This window comes from Argentina silus (genome assembly GCF_951799395.1).
Source record: "Argentina silus genome assembly, chromosome: 9".
Classification (NCBI taxonomy): domain Eukaryota; kingdom Metazoa; phylum Chordata; class Actinopteri; order Argentiniformes; family Argentinidae; genus Argentina; species Argentina silus.
The window spans coordinates 7,876,329-7,899,264 of record NC_139663.1 but is presented as its reverse complement, the minus strand read 5'-3'; the positions used below and the strand labels follow the sequence as shown (position 1 = coordinate 7,899,264).

Genomic DNA, 22,936 nt, shown 5'->3' with positions numbered 1-22,936 from the left:
CGTCATCCTGGACTCTAACTATCCTAATCACCAACATTCAGTGAATACAAAGCAACGGAGGCACATCAACAACATACAAGGTCAGATGAGTGGGGCCGTGCGTCATTGGTTTTCTTTTATACAAATCTCAGGTACGCCTCTCATCCAGACAATATCCAGTTAATGGACTAAAATGGAACTGCACTTAAAAAAATGCCATTAATACTCAAGCTCTGGTTTATTACATGTATTTATTGTCCAAGTACCTTTAAATGATAACTGCACAACTCAGCACAAAGAAACATGTCCAGGGTACTGAATGTCCTAATTTAATTGCTGGTTGATGACACAAAATTGTACATATTTACACAGAAAAGGCTTATCCAAAGTGAGGTGTGACATACTGCAGGAAACACTTCAACAAAACATCCTTTTAAAGACGCTAAATAAAGCTAGTCCTTGGTAATAAAGAAACCAAATCTGACATTGGAGAATCACATAGCAGATATGAGAGGATGGCAATAAAGGCACTCTGTGAAGTTTATTATATACATATCATTGATCATAAGAGGGGGAAGTTTACTTTGGGGCTTTCACAGTAAGAATCATTGCAGATTTGATGCCAATCTAATAATGATAATAATTTAACAGAGAGCCGAACTATACATTGTAGTTATGTCACAGATGGTGGGTTGAGTACCAGTATTGTCGAAGGTCATGGAGTAAATACCTCTCATTATAAAAACATAACAAAATATGGTTATTAAAATCTTTAACAGGTGCAATAGAGGGTTGTCCACTAGATATGTTAACTTTATACAGATTTTTAAAAAATATCCATCTAAATAAATACAAAAACAGCATCTCAGAAAAGGAGATCTTCCTTACTTGGGGTGTCTGTCTATACAGCAAAACACCTGACAATACAGCACTGATTAAAAAGGTCCTTATGTCCTACTAGTCCTTCTCTTCCTAATCACAAACACGATGGTTAGCACATTCCACCTTGCACAATTCCCTAGAACATTCTGACATTCTGTGCAAGAGCTTCCACATTGACATGGGGATTTGGATATTAAAAATGATGAAATAATAATAATAGTAATTATAAAATGCAGAAGAGTACCCATGTGACAGAGGGTACAAAATAAAGAGAAAAGGGCGATGACAAACATTAATTAACTAACTTCTAACTGTTCTCTTTGGTGTATAGTGACCTATCAAAAAGTAGATCATTTCATACTAAAATCATGTCTAAACAATTCATTCCTGCCAGGCACCAAATTTAGCTATATTAAGCTATGAAAGGCTACAAAGTCATTATTCAGTTGTTTGTGATACATTAAGTGGGTGTAAACATGATCATGGCATTTAGTTGTCCAGTGGCCAAAATGTACCCCTGCAGTCATGAGCTTTTCTGTGAGCTTGTCATCAACACATCAATTACAGTAGAAGACCAGTGCTCTATCAAACCACAGCTTGTGGTATACTTCTACATACTGACAAATGCTCTACACAAAATGCCCATATGAATTTTTCAGACAATGACTAGGAACTGTAAAATCGGAACTGTATCGCATTTCTGACTCAAATTAACTGGCCTTTATAGAGAAATGTTTGTAGCAAAGGATCATGTGAGGATGAACTTAAGTGGGCTGATTTCTGCAGATATAAGGGTAAGAGCTATTTCATGTGCATACACAGACACAACTGAAACATACAGAGCTATAGGTGAGAGTAAGACCCTTTTCTAATAAAACAAACAAACAAAAAGGCATAATCAAATAAAGACTGAGCGATATGACGTTACCACAGGAAGTGGGATGACTTCAGAGATATCTCAGCTTCACCCAAGCCAAAATGTTTCACAAGTTAGCGATTCTATAGGTGCACAAGCACAGACATACACTGTGAGCTGTGTGACAGACAAAAAGGCTGGCAAGCGTTTTGTCTTGGTCAGCTAGTTATCTATGCCTGTAGTCGCCCCGCAATTTCACGGCTACCTCATATCACTGAGTCTCCCTTTAAGGGCATCCGTAAATTCCTTATCATGTTTCCATTGACACTGATGCATAATATGGTGTAAGTGCAGCAAGACTAAATGTCACTTTACTCTACAGAGGACTGGTAGGTTGAGTGTTAAGATTAAAAGCACTTGGTAGAACATGGGCTGTATTGTTCCCATGAAGCTCTACAATACTTAAAAACAGCCCTATTAAAACTCTTGATCTTTTCGAATTGGAACATAGCCACTGCTTTAATAAGATTAAACCAACAGCTTTTTTAAATATTTAAATAGATATAAAACTTTCTCGTTATGTTTTAAACAGACAATCTGTACAAATCTGGTACCGGTACATATAAAAATTACAAGTGTGGTTACATTAGAAAGGATACCTTCTGATACGTCATATCAAAAATATGCAGCTTTAGTAAGCAGATTCATAGTACTTTTTTCTAGTCAAACTTTACAATGCTACATTACACTCCAGACACTGAAGGAGAGAATGAGATCTGTCCTTTAGTCCAATGTTTTCCTACTCTGTACACTGCAGTGGCGCTGAGCAGATAAAAAGGACTACAAAAAGCCTTTGAGTCAATAGTCTCCCACAGTGACCACTACAAGCTCTTCCTCTTCTCGCTTCTTCCTGTCGCTCCACTTATATCGTACCATTTCTCCGCCGCCACGCCACCTTCCACTCAAAACACTTTCACTGTCTTCATCCAACAGCTCTTCCGCCCATCCGCCATCAAAGGCTGACTTTTTCAACAAGTCTCTTTCCTCTTCAACTTCCTCCCCTGCGTCAATCAATCTTTTCCACTTTCCCAATGATCTTCTCCTCAAAGATGGGCAGGATTGCGTCATCTTCACGTACTTCTTCAAACACCACCCCACAGTCAAACTCGTCGCTTACTTTCTTGAAATAATACCTGTAGTTGGTTGGGTAGAAAGTTAGTTGTTAGGGGTTTAAATGTTTATTTTTCTATTACTTTAACAATTTCACTCCAAATCCAGTTGAATATGACTCATTGAGTAGTGAGCTTACCTGTAGCTTCCTTTCTTAGTCAGCAGCTCCTTGAACTGGCCCAGTGTGACGATCCTTCCTTTGACGGACGTCCTGTACGGTATGGGCTCTCCACAGAAGTAGTAGGCCACCGTAATGTTCTCACAAGGCTGCTTTTTAGTCGCTTTATGTCTGGAAATGAATACGACAATGAAATTCAGAAATTTGGTTGTGTCAAGTCTACTCTTTGATCGTGGATGTAAGATCTTTGAAAGACCTTTGCAGAAATTAAATTGAACACTGGAATCATTTGCGAGGTTAAGTGTCTGAAGAGAAAATTCAGACAACCAGAAGTACATTTTTCTCTAGTGCCACATTTTACCTAAGGGAGATTGCAAGGGGTTCATGAAAACATATGGACAAACAAATAAATACAAAATATCAGCAACATGAGGACAGCACACTGTAGTAACACACATTCAAGAACCACAATATTCAAAATATTATGCAGGTTCATATAAGCTGGTAATGAATGCTGACCTTGCAAAATATATTACGTTACTTTAGAGCCTTGAGTTTACTCCTACAGCAGCGTCTAATTTGGGAGGCCTCTGGAGCAGGTAAAAAAAAATGCTGGCACAGTAGAAGTTTACCGTTTCAGCAAGAATGTTTATAGTTTGAGTTTGCGAGGGTAATGCAACATCAGCTAAAAATGTTGAGAGGGTTGGCGTGGAAGTATGTTTATGAGGAGGACGCAGTGGTCAGTGTTAACATTCGCCAGCAGGTGGTAGGCTACAGTGTTTCAGGTGCATGGCAAGCATTTACCCGCGGGCTGGTTGGGTTTGATGGGGTGTGGAGCACAGTGGCTGTGCCAGGACACCTAGCTTCCATCTGCTCCTTACTGCAGCTCTCATATCCCCCTACATCACTAAACTGCCCATCTATGGAACAGGCCATGGAACATCAAACAGACTGGAGCTTCACACAGAGAACATCAAATCCCTGCACTCTGCTCTCTCCCCACGCAACAACTACACCACATCTTCCTCTGCTGCCTCACAAAAAACACTAACTCCTTAATCTATCTCCCCCTTCTCTCTCCATTGAGAAGTATCAGCGTCACCATGGCCTTCCTCTACTGACTCCCACTTAACTGATGGGTATCATTCTGATCACTCTTAGACTCTCCATTGATAAGTGTCTACTCACTCTCAACCACTCTCCACTGATTATGGGTATAATAAGTCTCACTGCCCTTCATTGTCATAACACAACCTGCTGACACTGATAAGGGCTGCAGAGGGGAGTTGGAGTACTCTAATCCCCACTTATTCATAAGCACACACTCAATTCCAGCAAAATAAGAATTCATGTTTTAAAACACAACTAATCTATACAAATAATCTACTGTACATGATACTATAGGGCACTACTGGAGTATACGACACAAAGCATAAGTGCCAGTAATCAAATGTTATGGATTATTCAACAGCAGCAATGAAAGGACCTCATTTAGTGTCTATTGAACACTTAGGAGTATAGACAAACAAACACACACACAAACACACACACACGGCCTCTATTAGGCCATGCAGACAAGAGCAGTGTGTACTCCATGAGTAATGGACATGGGAGTGAGGTGGGGAGTTGCAACCTATGGGATGGTGGTTGGGTTATTGGGGGATACTTGTAGGACAGACTGACTGGACGTACTCGGACTCGGAGAGTTCCGTGTCGGAGACGGCAGGCACCATGATGAGCGGTGGGAACAGAGCGGGCCTGACGGTGGTGCGACCCCTCTGGATCACCTCCATCACATACCTGAGGGACCGAACAACCCTGGGAGTTAGACACAGAGCGGCCGCCGGGCCAAGTAGGCTAGCAACCACCACCTGCATACACACATGCACACACTGGGGCTTGAACATGACTGATCATGCACACCTATGTGCAATGACAATTAACAAAAACAAAGTCCAGTGCATCTCACAACTCAAAAAGGGTCAATCAGTAAACTGAAATCAGCGACACTTGGGCTAACTAACTCCTTGATGTATGGCAAGATTCTGTGTGCTGCAGCTCACACACAGATTGCATTAGCTAGGCAACATGGTTGTCATAACTGTATGGATAACTGTTCAAACCTGGATTAATTTGTTCCTTTATCAGATGAAACCCTTATCAATAATGTATCACACATGAAATCCTCTTCTTGTCCGCTCGATAATGTCCCTACTAGACTACTAAAGGAAGTAATGGAAACAGTCTGCCCCAGCATTTTGGCTATTATTAATAGCTCCCTGGCTACTGGCTCAGTACTGCCTTACTTTAAGCATGCTCTTGTCTAACCGCTTCTTAAAAAGACAAGTCTGGACCCATCAGTTTTAAACAATTATAGACCCATAATTGTTATCGAAAGAAAGGATTTATTTGAAAAATTCCAATCTTGTTTTCGCCCGTCATAGCACTGAAACTGCTCTACTTAGTCACAAACGACCTACTTTTAGCAGCTGATTCAGGTCAGTGTTTCATTTTAATTCTCCTTGATCTTAGTGCAGCCTTTGACACAATCAATCATACCATTTTAATAAACCGCCTTAGATATTGTGTAGGGATTTACAGACTGCCTTAAAATGGTTCTCCTCATACCTCTCAGGCAGACAGTTCTCTGAGGGAGAGACACACTTTCCTAAACCAACAGTCCAAGTGAACTTTGGTGTGCCACAAGGCTCCATTTTAGGCCCAATTTTATTCTCATTATACATACATATAACCCTTCCACTAGGCCAGATTATCCATAAACACAGTATTTCCCTTTCACTGTTATGCAGACGACACCCAGTTATATCTTCCCATTAAACCCCATCATTCGTCCATTTTAGCTTAGCTTCTCTTAATGATTACTTGAAAGATATTAGATGTTGGATGTCCCAGAACCTTTTAGAATTGAATGACAGTAAATATGAGGTAGTCACATTTGGCTCTCCTAGATCCATAGTAGCAATACCACGCCAAAGTGAAATCTTCAGCTTCAACCCTAGGGGTGATTTTAGATGCTGACCTCAATTTCGAGAGAAACAAATCAAAATAGTTGTACAGTCATGTTTTTATCAGTTGAGAATTTTCAAATTACAGAAATACAGCCTCTCTCATAATTTGCCGATCTAGAAAAAGTCATCCATGCCTTCATCTCATCTCATTTAGATTATTCCAACTCCCTCTATTCTTCCCTCAGTAAAAATTAAAATCAAGTATTATTATTTGAATCAGGCTTGTTTTTTGTTAGTTTTTTTTTTAGAAAAAGGATACATTTTGTCTCAAGATGATATAGGCAAATGGTTGCCATACAATGGATAGATAGAAACCATATGAAGTATGATGCCAGACACACATCTCCCTCCTCCCCAGGTAGGCTGTCTCACCTCTGCTTGGTCTGTAAGGTCCCAGATTTCTTCTTCTCCTCCTCAAGCCGCCTGCGTGCCTCCTCCAGCTGGGTAAGGGGGTTGGGAGCGGGGTTGGGGGGCATGGTGGGGTCCTGGATGAAGGGGTGAGAGGGCTGCACGTTGTTGCGGAGCTGGGCGCTGACCCACGGATGCACTGCCCCGTGCCGTTCCACAGAGCTGGGCCGAGACACCTCGTGGCCTGGAGTCTTCTTGGATCCTGTGGTGCTCCTGAGAGAAAAGGCAAACAGTTGACCAAATGTTCCCAGGCCACCACATGAGAGCTGTTCAAACCGCCAACACCACCCCCACCACTGCAACTAATTAAAAGGATAGGGGTAATACCATGCATGCATGCTCCAACTCACCCATAGGGGCTCTTCTTGTGGCGGCCTGCCTCCTTCTCTCCCTCCATCATCCACATGAGGATCTTCTGGTTTCTCTCCACGTCCTCTGGAGGCACTGGCATCTCAAAGGTCCGCACCTCTTCACTTTTCTTAAGTGGCCTTTTCGACAGTGTGCTACCTTTGCTACTAAAAAATGGAGACAGAATTTGATGACCACATTAACGGCAAGCTTAAAAACCTAGACACGTCAAACATAAGCAAGGTAAAACAGGAATATAAAGAAGTTGCCTATGTTTGGTGCATACCTGTATCCCATAGGGTCCATAGCATTGGGGCCCATGCCGTCAGCATAGTTGCGAGATTTGGACCCATAGTGGTGCTGCTCCATGCCCCAGGGAAGGTTGCTGTGCACCCTCATGGCTGCCTCAGCCTCCACCTGCTCTTTGGGCTTCCCTCCCGCTGTGTGGTGGATGTGGTGCACGTATTTGTGGTGGTACAGGTGGTTGTCCTCCCCCTTGGGGCCCAGCCTGGCTGTGTGTTTGCCCTGGCCTGTGGGCAGTGGCATGCCAAGCCCAGGCACCTTGCCCGCCGGGAAGCCCTCTGGTGAGCGGGACTTGGGAGAGTGGCGGCCTGTGCCCGGAGACTGGCAGCCAGGGGTCTTCATGACGCGTTGGACGTGGTCGTCTAGGATGCTCTCGGGGTTGTCCTCATGGGCATCTCTTAGCTGTAGGCCATTGTAGCTTATGTCAGAGTACCTTGAGTTGTTGTAGTGCTGGGGGTGAGCACCAGGGGGCAGCCTGTGACTAGACAGTGAAGTGGATGTGGAGATGTCTGCATCGTCACCCTCTTCCTCCTTTTAGAGAGAAAAAGAAAATATGATAATCGAATATGCTTAAAATCTAGAGGTCACCACTCACTTTTACTTACCACAATAATGCAGGACTATACATCATACTGTATCAGAAGGATACCGTGTCTTACACATTCATTTGAGCTTTAAATAAGAAAAATACAGCCAAAACCATAATCATTTCTAACCAGAGGAGGAAAAGGGTGTCACATTGCTAAATTCTACTAACTAAGAGCAAAGATGTGTGATATGTGTTCCCATCTGTCACACCAGCAGATGGCAGACTGTTAAAAGACCATGTGCTTGCATGTGCCATACCATTCTTACAGCTTTACTACAGAGGGGAGTTTTCTTCCTCTGTGATGCAAAGCAATCAGCCTTTCCAGTATGTCGCCATCTTGCACATTAAAGTTTTTAATGGAACCCTAGTTTTATACACTAGCTTATGGGTTTCAAGATACAATACAGTTGCTATGTTCTAGTTCTGAAACATAAAACTCAACCATCATAATCACTGAGATAATGCTGGGCTTATCATTGCACCCATATGTCACCAGGTCTTTCTCTATACTTTCTGTGCTACTGAATGGACTGAAAAGACTCTGGATGTGTGAACCACACCTTCATTCTCCAGAGACACATCAGCTCTGATTGGCTCCCCACCACCTCACCCTCTCCACACGCTTTTGATGGCATTTCGACATGGGAATCCTTGGCAAATGACAGTGGGCAATTTATGTGAAGGGCTTTGATGCTCACTCCAGGTAGTGGATTCCTGGGCGGGAGCTAAGGACTTTTTGATGAGGGTCTGGCGTGTGCGGATATTTGGCCATGTCTCTTTTGCTATGAGCAGCTGTGCAGGCCATTGCTTTGCAATCTCAAAGACCCTGCTGGTGCCAAAAAGAGGCCAGATCCAAACCTGCTGAGCCCATCCTGCTGAAAGGCATCTATTAATGAAAGTTATGTAGTCTCTCACGTTCACCTCAGGGAAGGGAATGTGCTACTGCTATTGAACATGTAAATTATACAGTGGGTGGGTCAATATTCGGGGCTTTGAAATGGAACGGGGAAAAGAAAATGAAGTTAACGCATCCATCTCTCTGTGGCACCATTCCATTGATTCTGAGGGAATGTTTTATTTAGAGCTCATAGAACGGTTTGATTAGTCAACAGCACTAAAAAAATGATCTCTTGAAACAGACAATGTCACTCTTGTTGCTTGTCTCCAGCTCTTAATAAAGGAAACCTGATGGCAGTTCCTCTGATGGCAGTTCCTCTGACAGAGGGGCCAAACTACATAAATGATCTTCCTTGAGACTTAACACCTGGCTTTGTGTACTGAAAGAAATTCCATTTGCAGTGAGCGCAGGCATTTTTTCATGCTCCAAATGACTTCAAAGAAAGTCATTACATTGCGCCAGCCTCACAAGTGGCTCAGTCTGCAGGTGTTCCATCTGATGCTAGAGACAAAGGGATCCCAAATGCAGCCAGATCTCTGATAGGCCAAGGCTGGAATTCTCTAGATGATTCATAATGGCATTTTTCTCTTAAAGAACTATCATGAACGCAACCTATTTCCTCATAGTGAAAGGTTGGTAATTCTACAGGAGCAGCTACATGTGAGGTTGGTAAGAGGTTGAAGGGGCCTACAGAGAGAGATGGAGTACCCCAGGTAAAGGCGTAAAGTGTTTTGGAGACATACCAATCGGACTCTCTTCAACCGCTCTTCCAGTTTCTCCTGTGCCTCCCTCTCCCGTAGCACTCCCTCCAGTCTGCTGATAAGATCTGCCGCAAACTTCTCCGGCTCCACGTGTATATCCTTTGGCATCCGGTTTGTGCGCTGAGGAGAAAAACACACAATAATATCAAACTACTACTGGTTATTCATTCTTTGCACTGTTGCCGGTTGCCGCTAACCATAAAAGCAGTAGTGGTAGTCAAATTAGTGTTCACAAATATCCACAATCACTGGATACATTTCAGAATTTCTGGTCCACGATGAATATCGTTTCGAACTATCATCATTTTGAGTGCAGCTGCATAGTTATCAAAACTCAAGGTCTATGTTTACTTCCTTAAAAAACTCTCATACTGCGATAAAGCACGTCAGACAAGAGTTTTTGCACTTTGACCCTGCTCTGCTATGCCAGTGATTCCCAGAGAGCAGTAAGCACTCTTGCGCTGTTCAACAGAAGGATCTCGCGTGGGAGGGCAAGGGAAATATTGGTCCAATAGTTGTAGGAATTTAGTCAAATGGGCAATTTGGAACATCAGGACTGATCAGGGCATTCAAAGCGAGATATCTTGACTTTTGACATTCACACTTGCATTTAAAAAACATGTAATGTTTTTAACGTTTAATGAAAACAACAAATCCACTGGATTACAGGGTAAAATTCTGCTTTAGGTAAATTCTGAAAGATGGACATTGTCGGGAAAAGGCAGCTCTAATCTGGGACCTGCCCAAAACACATAAAATGGGATACCTTCACATGGTAAGCCAGCCATCAATTCTCCAAGTCCAACTGCTCTTTTTCCTTTAATTTGGGATTTCACATTCCCTCAAACACACAAGGTTTTGTAGAACCTAAGGTACCTGTATGGCCTTGACAACATGTATTGGCTGTAGAAATGTCTGCAGTCCACTACTGTAGCTCACTCTTCTTTAGTATAGATGCTATGTTAGGGACGATGCAAGGTTAGACCAAAACTGAGTATTCAAGGACGAGGCAGACTGCATTACCATTATTGCTCAGTCCAAGAACAGCTTCGGAGCCATTTTATATATTTGGATACAGAAATACAGTGGGTAATGAAACATTCCTAGACACACATCTCCGGAGGAAATGTATTCATTCCATATACCGTATGCATCCTAATACAAGGGAGAGCACATTGGTTTTAATTGGACTCTTGACTCCGAAGGCCAATTAGGGCTGGAGCTCTCCTGCAGAGAGAGAGAGCTGTAGAGGGAGGCATGGGGCCGTCACAGAGGAGCACTCACGTCTGCTGTGCTTCAGCACACACAGCTGAGGAGAGCATCAGGCAGCATTTAGACAGCACACTCCTTCACTTGCTTGCTCTCCCTCCATCAGCTCTTCACACACACCATCACAGGCCCAGAGAAGTAGCTGGGCCTTTTAAACATGCACTTATTTCACAGGGGAGAGAGAGAGACAGACACATACAAACCCAAGATTAACTTACAGGAATATGAGGTAGTGGCACTCGCCCATTTGCTTTGGCACTTTCGTGCATCTCCCGTCGATGCTGTTTGCGGTATCTGTAAGGTGGAATACCATCTCTGGAACAAAGAACAAGAACACTTTTACAAATGTGTTTTAAATAAAATAAAAATATATATATATTACTTTGAGAAGTTTACATTTCTAATAGTAAATGGATCATCCAACAAGAGGACAACATCTTCATGTTCATTATAAATAAATGTAGGTTTGGGTAAAATACCAGAGTATCCATTCCCTGAGGATACCTCTCTGCCCTGCACCAGCAGTGAACTACCAGAGACCAGTCGCACATCGACACCAGTACTTTGAATTGGTTTCATCCCAAGTGGTGGTGGTCCTGCTGGGCTTGACTTGCCTATGCCAGAAGCTCTGGAGTGAATAGCTGATAATGGCTTGTAATCTATCCCACTTCAGACACATGTTTTTGTCCTGCTGTGCAGCCTTTGATGTTTCTTAAACATAATTCCCCAGTGTCATCTCTGAACTTGGAGCGCTCCTTTTTTTCTCTTTCTCTGGTTCCCCTCTGCCAACACATTCTTGCTCCGCTCATTCAAAAGAAAACATACATCCCGCTAAGGCGGAAGAAAGAGGATTGTTGCTCTAAGTAAAAGCTTGTGTCATTCTGTACATATAAATAAGAAATAAATGTTGGGCATGGGCAGGGAGCAACTAGCCTATGTAATTCATGGTTTACCACCAATCGTGAGAGTAACAATTTTTCTTTGAAATCTGGGAAACTTGGTACAGTACAAGGGTAACAAGTCAATAACTTCAAATAACATCCTGCAGCCCCCTCGTACCTCCCAGTTTAAAGCTCTATAATTAGCATAAGTAATGACATTTAGCAGCTTTCATTGGTGTGGCTAATGAGCAGATGGCTGTTCTCTGAGGACCAGAGATTGGTTTGTGCTCCCAGACGAGCAGGGGGAAATGGACTAATCTGTGTGCAGGAGGCGCTGCACTGAGACCAGGTACAGCTCACAGATGTTGGGCTTAGCTGAGAACGATCCAACTGAAAATAAAATAACCCTCATTATTGCTCTCATTTTCCCTCCCATATTTTGTGAAAGTCTTTGATTTATTTTCTGTTTAATCACAAGACAGGAACAGTGGTTAAACTTCATTCTGGTGGCCATATTCAGCTGTTGCTCCTATGTAATAAACAGAAAATTGACAGCATAAAATGTTGGTTTCTTCTAACCTGGCTAGTGAAACTCCATCAATAATAGATTAGCCTAATTGTGCTTAGAAAAAGGCAGTGTATACCAACGATCTGGTTAAAGCCAGCTGTTGAAGCTAAATCATGCAACAGCATCAAGTAGGCTACCTTATCATGCTATGAAGAGACCCCATAAACCTTTACAATGTATTCTTAAGGGCCCATTTCAGTGGGCTATAGGCTTATAGGCGTACAACCTGTTGTGCTTATTGTGTGTGTATGTGTGAGTGGGCATTTGTGAGGGGGATGTACGTACACACTGCTGTCGGTCAGGGAGAGTGTGTCTGCATCGCTGGACATGCTCTGCTGCTCACTGTCGTTGGCACTGGTGGCAGGAGCCATGGCATAGCCAGTGTTGACGTAGTACGGGTTGACAGGCTCCCGCCACGGCGCATGCCTGGAGAAACAGATCAGTTAGAGAGATCATTAAGGTGAACACATTGACAATGACTGTTGGGACTTTTCTTTCAAACGTATGCCAAACAAAAACCCTTGATAGCAAAGTTTAACAAACCATACAACTCTATTGCACAAGGACTACTCCTCACAATTCCCACAGAAATGTAAACAAAAAAACAGAATGACACTAACAGAATGACTAAATTGGGTCCCCCACAGATTTTAATGTCATTCTGTACATGACCATAAAGCTAAAATAGGGAAAATAGGTAGAAATATACAAGAGACACTCAGTAAGGTAATAATGTATTATGTTATCAATATCATATTAACAAGGGAAATTGATAAAACAAACTCACAAAACACAAGAAACACAAATCTGCCTTTGAAATGCTGAATTTAATGTGATTTCAAATCAATTACATTTGCTGTTTTCAATGTCTTTTTCTTCATTATACCAAAAGAAAACGGCCTACAGTTTGGGCATCAAAAAAAGGATTTAGAAAAAATTAAATACAAGTAGGCCTGTGTCATGCGCAGACACACAGAGATACCCAATCTGCTCCTAGTTTGCCTAAAAAAACGTTCTTTATTCTGTGCAACCGGTGTTGGAGTGATCCTAAGAATCACCATAAGTGTCAGTGCACTCTTTAATGATGAAGACAAATCCCTTGCTGTCCTTTTTGTGTGCAACATGTATGTCATCATTCTCAAAGGCAGTTACTTGCGCTGCATATTTGTGTGATTTGCTGGCTTTGTTTCTCCACTGTACTCAACAACAATGAAGTCTCCATTTTTTGGAGCATGAGATGAGGATGTTGATGCAGTACTTGGTGAAGATGTTGATGCAGCAGTTTGTAAGTGCTACTGTATGACGTCCCTGTGGAAGAACCCTTTTGGAACCCTTTTAAATTCTATGTAAAAGCCTTCTGGGTTTCATGTAGAACCATCTGTGAAAAGGGTTCTACGTGGAACCCAAAAAGGTTATCCCACAGGGACCGCCAAATAATAAGTTTAGGTTCTGTACAACCTGTACAATAAGTGAATATAGCCAATTTCAGTAATTCCATAACCAATTTTGTCATTCTGTCACCAATTTACCAACCAGTTTTAATCACCATTTCCTCAAAACGAAATATAAGTGTTGATATTAGTTGATAAGGGTCTATACGTTAACAATAATGAGGTTTGATGTTTTTCTAAACACCTTTAAAGTTGTTTTTCCATGTTTGACCAGAAGTCATAGCCTTTGCTTATGCCTATTCTTATGATGGAAAATGGTTCATAAATGTATTTCCCAAAAATGTACTATAGACTACACTATATAATATACATATAGACTCTTAGCTTTCATTTGATGATAAATGTTCGTTTTACACAGAACTGCCTCAATACACATCACATTACATAAGAATAGATTTACATTTTAAGTACTGTTGCATTGCATTATGGCCCTGTAGAAATTGTAAGATTTTGTAAGTCATCTTGGATAAGAGCATCTACTGTGTGACAATGTAAATGCAATGTTGAAAAATAAGACAGATGGAAAAAATGTATGTGGGCGTTGAAGCCCTGGCTGTGATAATGTGTGCACTTTCCACAAAACACCCAGATTATCATAATGCACATCCTTAAAAGATGATGTCTATAGAAAGGTAGAGAGGCTTAATTAATTCTTATTTGAAGCATCGAAGCAGCTCCCATCATTGACTCAACCTCCCTCAACACACTTCTCAAACTGCTCCCTTCACATGAATTATAGATCTTGGTAGGTTCTCTGTTCTCTTCATCTTTAAACTGAAGTTCCCAGAAGTGTTCACTACGTGCTCTCTCCATGGGAACTAAGAACCTCGCAGTGTTCAAAACCAAATCCTTGCTTCTGACTGACTATCATTAGTCATCCATATTCTACACAAATGAAAACGAAACACATTCTTGACTTGATAGGCTACATCGTTTTGGATTTAAGATAATAAAGGGGACTAGTCTACGGAAAAGGTATTTAATTCTACAAGACCACGAGTAAATGGGTGGAAGGATAACCTCTGTCATTTGCTTTGAAGTTATCAACCAAAGTTATATTCAAAACTAGAATTGATCAATCTATGGGTTAGAACCGTGAAAGTGTGAGAGATTTGTTTTGCAAATGAAAGTTGAATGAATATGAAGACCATTAGTCAGTCATCCCGCTCTGTTGTCCATTTAATACAGAGAATATCACCCATGAATAACAAATAAGCTTTTCTAGACAAGACAAGTTTTGCAACACGGTTATTCCACAAACAACAATGATATCCATCCATCTCCTTGGTACGCACAGAAACAAACCTCACTTCATATCAAACATTACCCTATATGTAAATCTAATCTTTGTAAGACATAATACGCTTGTGTACAGGCCTAACATTAACAGAGCAGAGGCCTGTCCTATCAACCATAATATTTCAATGTTTAGAACTCGAAAGGAGATTAGTTTAATACTAAAACACAAACAGATTTTTACTTTAACTTTAAGCACACTCTATTCATAGACATTGTGTGCTTGCTATTACATAATCAAGGGACAAGGCCATCGCACTTAAGATTGTATTTTCTTTCTGCACATTTGAAATGCCATGTGTGATTGTTGATTGAACTAAAAGAAAATGTGATGCATGTTCACAAAGGGTAGGGGTAATCAAATAGATTACCGGTGAACATGCATGACATTTGCTCTTAGCTTGCTAGAAGCTCAACCGAATAAGAAAAGTTGACATTTAAAAATCTGTAAAATCATAATGCAAGAGCAAGGTTCATACCAATTTGGAAGAGCCTTTTTTTTCCTTCTATTGACATACAAAACGACACAGACACGGAAGTCTAACAGCCTCCCAATGAAAGAAAAACTGGGTTGAGAGACCAAGTAAAATCGATTCACAACAGAGGAGCCTCTGAGGTGGACACACCTTCGGTGCTGCTGCTCAAAAAGACAGCTTTGGGCAACAAAACCCACATCATGATGACATCCCTCAGCTTGCGTTAATCACACAAAAACAAGTGCAACCAAAAATGGAACAGTCAATCCATAAAATGTGCTTTTATATTTCAGGTGCAGCATGGTTGTGGATAACCAAGTACCATGTTCCATGGCTGGGTCTATAAATGAGTGGGATTCATAAAGGAGGGAGCATTCTGAGAGGCTATGCAAATGAAAGCAGCAGCAGTGGGAGGCCACAGTCTGCTTTTAAGAGAAGTGTGCACGGCAGGGAGCTTGCGCCAAGCAGGAAGCCTCATTTCTACCAGGGTTTCCCCTTGACCTGGAAGCTCACTGCTTCCTCTGCCTGCCTGCCTGCCTTCTAGAAAACAGGTCTCCAACCACCTTCTCCCAGGGGCACCGCAGGGAAAGTGGCAGACTGACTCCTACCTGAGCCTTGGCCATTCCACTGAAAGTGAGGCATCTGTTTCTGAGCCTCTAAGCCCAGGGCTGAGAGAGGGAGAGGGATGGAAGCAGCCCTCGGATTACTGCAGCCTCTGATGATTATTCCCAGCACTCAAGCCATCTAGAATCTTCTAATGATTTAAGCAGCAGGCATGTCAATGTTCACAAAATCAGAGGAGAGGAAGCCAGGGGGAAGATGCTCTCAAACCAACACCAGTATGAGTAATCATTGTTATGGTATTCTGCTCCATTTATCTATTTCAACATGGATACACACCTATAAATGGATCATATTTCATCATGATGGGGCATCATGGATCTTGTGACCAATGATGGGAGGTAGGTGTCCATGAAAATGAAGACAAACAGCCCCACAAAAATACTAAATCATATTGCCTAGGCTACATCCTACAGGGTATCAGAAAAGAAGCTCAATCTGACACTATAACTAAAATGTAGGCTATATTTCTGTTCTAACGATTTGTGTATTTCTTTGTACCCAGAGAATGATAACTAGTTCTCATTTCATTTGATATCTGACTACAGCCGCCTCTGACTTATCACCAACTGATTTATCAAAACACATTCTCATTAACAAGAAGGTGAGGGAATGAGCCTACCTAACTGGTTACTCATTGCATTATCAAGCAATCACTCGCCAGCAGAGAACATCTTTTATTCAACCTTCCTTTGAACCAGGAAGTCCACTACAGATACATAATCTATCTAGACCTGGGTCATTTTCAGGAGGGCACAATTTGGCAAAACATTTTCAACAAAACAAAAATCTGTGTTCTTATTGGACAAATTCAGGGAGACCAATTCAAACCATTTTCTTCCACTTTGTGCCTACTAAACATAAGCCATGGCGTGGAGTGACTTGATTGAATGACAGGTCAAAATGAGAGTCTTACAAAGTAAACTTTCAGGATTCTACTCATTCATCCAAGCATGAAAACATATCCAGAGACCGTTGTCTTTTATAAAAAGCAGTGACTAATATTATCACCTGCTCACTGAGTACAAAATCTAGGCCTAGATATCTGGCAACATTTATGTGCATCACAATACAAAATGGGAAAAATAGCGACTCCTCCAAATTCTTTTGATCTATCTTCACCACTGATCTGAAACCCTCTTTGAAATCTCTGGCTTCCTGTCTTTGAAGAGATTAACAGACATATGACTGATGTAAAATTTAGTTGCACAAAAACCCGAAGGGTGATGCTAAAAGGCTATTTAAAAATGAAGGTTGTCTTTTTGTAATTCCAGCCAAATATCTAATGAAATAATAATTTGAAAACAACCACAAAAATGCACTGTTCTCACTAATTAAATCCAATCATGTCCAGGGGCCATTGGGTATACATTCAGCGGTAGGGTGGAGTGGGGAGTGTTTCCGTGGTTTTAAAACATCCAAATCTTTCATGCTGTCACTTGTAGAGGCCAGTTGGAAATTTAAAAAAATAAGATGTTACTTTTACTGTAGTATAAACTATGAATGTGCAGAATATACAAAAAAGTCAGATTAATGCTATTAGTACACAAGGTAGTTCTAATCATTTCCACAATAACAACACACCAAAACATTATTTTTATCTGAAAAATATTTGGCTAAAACGCATTCTAAATGAGACCTCACAATCAGGCTAATTGAAAAGGTTGATTTCAAGTCCTAGCAATCATTGAACCCTGTAACCACAAATCTGATTCTAACAGATTTTCTCTACAACAAGAGCTACTGCATCTTCAACATATGTCAAGGTTTGTCTAAGACTGTTGTGAGAAAAGTGGGTCAACTTCTAGGGATAGAATTCCGCAATCTTCAATCTCTGCACCAGAGCGTGCCAATAGTGAACTGTCCTGAAAAGCACATCTGAAAAGTAAAATGCAGGGTGTTTTGAAATATTTCAGGGTTAAATAAAGCTGTGAATTCCTTCCACTGTCTCTCCACAAACTAGTGACCATAACAGCTTTGCTTAGTAAAAAATATGGAACCAATTGAGAAATGCAGAATATGTACTTTCAACAAATATTGATATTTTCTTCACAGACTTTGGCAGAAAACATCATAATCCTCTGCATACTGGGCTAAAAAGCCCAGATGCGCAGCCAGTTTCTGTTCCAACAGGACAAGGATTAGAGTTATAAGTAGTCACATCTCAAAATCCCATTCTGCACATATGGAGGAACATGAGGCAGTGAGAGATTTGTGTTGAATAGAATATAACATATCCACATAAAAGCATCATAAAAGCAACACACTGCTGATTTAAGAATGGAAACCATGCTGCTGTAGTACTGTCCCAGTACAGAGCATATTCTGTGTCAATGAATTTCAAACTGATCTGTTTATCATTACTCAAGGATCAATTAAACATTCTGTCAACCATCGTACACTCACTGAACACTTTATTAGGAACACCTGTACAACTTCTCATGGTGGAAGTGGTGTAATGGTGTGGGCAATGTTTTCTTGGCACACTTTGGGCCTGTTAATACCAATCAATCATCGCTTGAATGCCACAGCCTATTCGAGTATTGTTGCTGACCATGTGCATCCCTTCATGGTCACAATTTACCCATCTTCCAATGGCTACTTCCAGCATGATAATGCACCATGTCACAAAGCAAAAGTCGTCTCAAACTGGTTTCATGAACATGACAATGAGTTCAGTGTTCTTCAGTGGCCTTCCCAGTCACCGGATCTGAATCCAATAGAACATCTTTGGGATGTGGTAGAACGGGAGATTCACAGCTTGAAAGTGCACCTGAAAAATCTGCAGGAATTGCGTGATGCAATCATGTCATCATGGACCAGAATCATAAAGGAATGTTTCCAATATCTTGTGGAATCAATGCCACAAAGAATTGAGGCTGTTTCGAGAGCAAAGGGAGACCCTACCCAATATTAGTATAGTGTTCCTAATGAAGTGCTCTTGAGTGTATATGTGGTCATTTGGGGTATTGGGACTTCTACACATCAGCTATTCTCCTTAGATAGAGAATACTTCCTTTACCTTTTTGCGGCAGTTAAAACCAGTTGTCCACAGTCAAAAGAGAAATCAAATCGCTTTTCTCAGAGAAAGCTTTCTTCTAGAAAAGCCTGCCATTCACAGGACACCTGCACAGGGAACACAAAGCTCTGCCTCCACCTTCTAACAGCTAGTAAAGGCGCTCCTCTGACCCTGCCACTACCTCACCATCACAGTCACAGGTACTTACGGGTCTCTGCCTACACTACATTCCTCTCATCTTAAGCTGTCCGCTGTGCTAAACTCAGAGCCTCTTTTCATCTCCAACTTCAGGCAGCACTCGCACGGGGGGGGGGGGGGGGGGGACAAGTTTATTTCTAATTCAGCACTTACACAGAGAAGCTAGATTGTTAGAGGCTGGAGGAGAAGGGTTTAGATGGCATGGGGGGATTTACCTGTACTCGTGACTGTCCGGAAATCTCTTGCTGTTGGCAACGCGCTGGGGAGCAGACTCCATGAGCAGCTTCTGAGTAAGCCGGTTGCTGGGGGTTGGGTCACACTCAGACTGCTCCTCGAGCTCCTGGTCACATCTCCACTCCTCATCCTCATTCAACGTTGGCAAATACCCAGGTAAAACCTTCCCATTCCCAGAGACAGAGCTCTGGTCGCTGTAAAGCTTAGGGCTCTCACCCCCAGTCCTGGTGTATTCCAAATAGATGTCAGACTTAAGGAACAAAGGGTAGGTATTCTCCTCCATCATAGTCTGAATCTCAGTCTGAGCCTGGTCAAACATGGCCGGGTCAATGTGAAGCTTCATCACACAGTCTTTGATGAAGCTCTTGGTGGCTGGTTTGATCTGTCTGGACACTATTCCATTGCTATCCAGGATGTACTTTTTATAAATGGCTTTTGCCAGTTTCAGCTTCTTCTCCTCATTACCCTCATTGGCCTCGAGCTTACGGAAGCCGCTGCAGGCAAACCAGAAGTCCAACATATCCGCACACTCCTCCTGCTTGAGGAACGTCCTGAACAGGTGGATACCATCCTGGTCATCCAGGAGAGAATGGAGGGACTCAGCCCACTTAAGGTAGGGTGGTGTGGGAGAGGCGCTGCCCTCTGGCTCATAGCCCAGGTCCAGGTCAGGTCGCCTGGGTGTGGCGGTGGAGGCCTCGTTCTTAAGGCTCTCACTCTTGGAGGGGTAGAAGATGTGGCTGTAACCGCGTCCATCACTGCACACAAGCTCACCTTCCTCACCAGGGACTGGGGGTCTGGGGGCATCCTCAGTGAAGCTGCCCCCCAGGTCCACCAGGTAACCCCCCTTGTCGCTCACACTCATGTTCACAGCGTCCATACACCCAGTGCCAGTGCAGCCCACACCGCAAAACAATTAGATCCAGACCTCTACTTATGCCACTGCGAAAGAATTTCTCCTGCAAGGGAAAAACAAAAAATACATAATGAGATGCAGCTTTACAAATCATCCAAATGTAGTCTAAGCTTATTCACAGGCAATGATTCAGAAGTCTCTCATTTTGACACAAACCAGCTTAGTTAAAAAAACCTGAACGTTTGACGCAAAATTCTAATGCATTACAGTGCTGAACAAAGAAAAAGACCAGACATCATATTCATCCATGTCTAAGCTTAGAATCCATACTGGTCTAATATTTCAAAAAGAAATCCTACCACAACAGCATTGCTATAAATTATTTCATTGGTTACATCAATAGCATCCATTTAAAGGTTGGAAATACAATTCAATATCCCCTACAGCTTTAGCAAAGGGCTTTGAAAAAATCAATGCGCAAGAAAAAAAGTTCTCGATGTGTCATATGTTCACAGAGATTAGCGTGTTCCACTAATAATTCCCCCACAGCAATACTTAAACATCAGAACATCCAAGACCATCTTTCCTATTGTTAGGGGGTGTCTAAACAATGAATTAGGCTAAGTCCATTGTATACAATACAGAATTTGGAATAATACTGCTTCATAACAATCCTGTTGCATATGGTTTCTAGTTGGTACGGTTGGCTAAAAATAACCAAAAGGAAAGGAGTTATGGACAGTAGGTAGTGGGAGCCTCTTCCTTCTATTCTCTGCTGTGTTTTAGATTTGCATGCACCTGTAAATAGAGACAGATGTGCACATCAACCTGACAATAGATTTACAGACATCTCAGAATTATGTGTTTGTAGTGTGTAATGTAAAGGGGGTAGCAAAAATGGTCTTCATAGGATGTATAGCTTCATGGGATGTATACTCAGGAAAGACCAAAACCAAAGACCAGGAAAGACCAAAATCTGAGCAGGAGCCGACTCTGAGCATAAAATAGCCACACAAGGGCAGAGCATTCTCAAGGTTAAAAGAGGAACTGCGGGGTGCAGGCAGAGCACAATCTGCCATGACTGTGACGATTGCTGCTGTGCTGTATGCAGACACCCTGACTGATCATATCAGAGGATGACCTTGAGTCAAATAACTATGACAGGGGCTTTCACATCACCTAAAACAGTGAAGTGCGGTAAAACAGTGGAAGACGTCTCCTTCACGTTGATCAAATTAAGATTACTTCAATTACACTTTGTTTCTAGTTGCCAGAAATTAGGCCAAGTTCTCTCTTGCATTTCCAGACTTCTCAGTTATCACATATCTGGGCATTAAGTCTTAAAGAGCCAACTTGTGTATTGATTTGTATCACCTGACAGATTTCTACATGTTCTGTCAATTGCCAAACCTTAGTTACCCTTTGTGTTCAAAAGTTAAATTGACATTAGGGAGCAAAAGCTTATAGGTGAGAATGAAAAATGTACGTCTTCAACATAAGATTGTTGTTATCAGTTAATAACTTAAAGTAATTGAAAACATAGCCACCTTCCTGCAACAATGTTACACACTTGCAGGCAGCTCTGATAAAACTGTAACAAAAAGTCATACTGTAGCTAGCTATAACTTGTCATGCAACCAACGTCAATTGGAAGACATTATTTGACTAAAGGTTCCCTCATTTCACATCTGGCAAAAATTGACTGATATGACTCCAACTGAGAAAACGTAGACCTTACAAGCATTCTCATGCGCACATTGTACAATTCTGCGTCCAGTTTCATAATTCATAGTCTACAGCACAGCCTACATTCCAAAGATCGTAATTTTTCGCTACTAGAACTGTATTAAAACGGTATTACTACAGCCTTCGCTGCCCTCCCTAATGCTTTGAAGTGAGCCCCACATTCATAGCATTCATGTCTTGGCCTCTCTGAGTATGAGCAGCACAGCAGCAGAAACGGATGGGGGAGGGGAGGTAGAAACAAACTCCGTACACACAGCCAGGCCCTTCCGCAGCCGACCGACTAGTACACAACTTTGCAACACTATTTACCCACTAAAATCTGTACATCGCCGCTATTGAATCATAAACGATGTTCACGACCAACACACGACAATTTTCCACAATTGATAAAAGACGCAGAGCAGAGGTAGAACACTCGATCTCGGAATTGACTCACACACAGCAAAGCGATGGCACATATCATCTCCGGCTACCGCAATCCCAAACCCTGAGCTGGAAAAAAGTGCTCTATACTTCACCTGTGAAAACCTGCTTGCCGTTTTCGAGTGCATCGGGAATTTTTGCGTGCACAGCTCACTGTGAATCGTGTCATAGATGCGAATATCAAGAGTTTAAAAATAACAAAGAAAACAGTCCGTTCTCCACCTCTCCATGGCTGTCTCTCACACTCCTGTCTGTGTGTGGTGGTACAGAAGATGTACAGCGCCACGCGTGTTCAAAAAACACACTGCCGCCTGTACAAAAAAAGGGGGGGGGGCGCTCTGGGCTGAATGGGGGGGCATCATCTTCCAAAATTCCATAATAGCGCGCCCGAAAAAAATTAGGATAATGTATGATTGCAATAAGGCAACCTAATCAATTCAGGTACATGTATACAAATTGACATTAAAATACTGCCACCACACCATAGTCAATAGAGGTATAGCTATCCTTTGGCAGAAGGTAATTGTTATGCTAAAGGAAAATAAGCCCTAACAGTGCCC

At 41.9% G+C, this 22,936-nt stretch overlaps 1 protein-coding gene across 2 annotated transcripts; it reads right to left on the bottom strand.

Moving 5' to 3' along the window:
* Positions 1 to 218: 218 nt before the first annotated feature.
* Positions 219 to 22,627, bottom strand: axin1 (axin 1). Of its 2 annotated transcripts, none has more exons than XM_083677546.1 (10): positions 22,472 to 22,627; positions 19,336 to 20,310; positions 12,345 to 12,485; positions 10,829 to 10,925; positions 9,324 to 9,461; positions 7,077 to 7,624; positions 6,793 to 6,957; positions 6,407 to 6,655; positions 3,027 to 3,176; positions 219 to 2,910 (listed from the first exon to the last, which is right to left on the bottom strand). In XM_083677546.1, the coding sequence occupies exons 2-10, from the start codon at positions 20,229 to 20,231 to the stop codon at positions 2,784 to 2,786; spliced, it is 2,511 nt and encodes an 836-aa protein (XP_083533672.1). In that variant the 5' UTR covers positions 20,232 to 20,310; positions 22,472 to 22,627; the 3' UTR covers positions 219 to 2,783. The 2 variants fall into 2 exon arrangements, with proteins under 2 accessions (XP_083533672.1, XP_083533673.1); XM_083677547.1 differs by having other exon boundaries at positions 6,793 to 6,954.
* Positions 22,628 to 22,936: the final 309 nt, after the last annotated feature.

Coding starts and splice junctions, on each gene's coding strand:
- axin1 (XM_083677546.1), bottom strand. CDS start 20,231: ATGGACGCTGTGAACATGAGTGTGAGCGACAAGGGGGGTTACCTGGTG. Junction 6,656..6,792: donor CACAAGAAGAGCCCCTATGG/GTGAGTTGGAGC, acceptor CTTTTCTCTCAG/GAGCACCACAGGATCCAAGA. Junction 2,911..3,026: donor ACTAAGAAAGGAAGCTACAG/GTAAGCTCACTA, acceptor AACCAACTACAG/GTATTATTTCAAGAAAGTAA.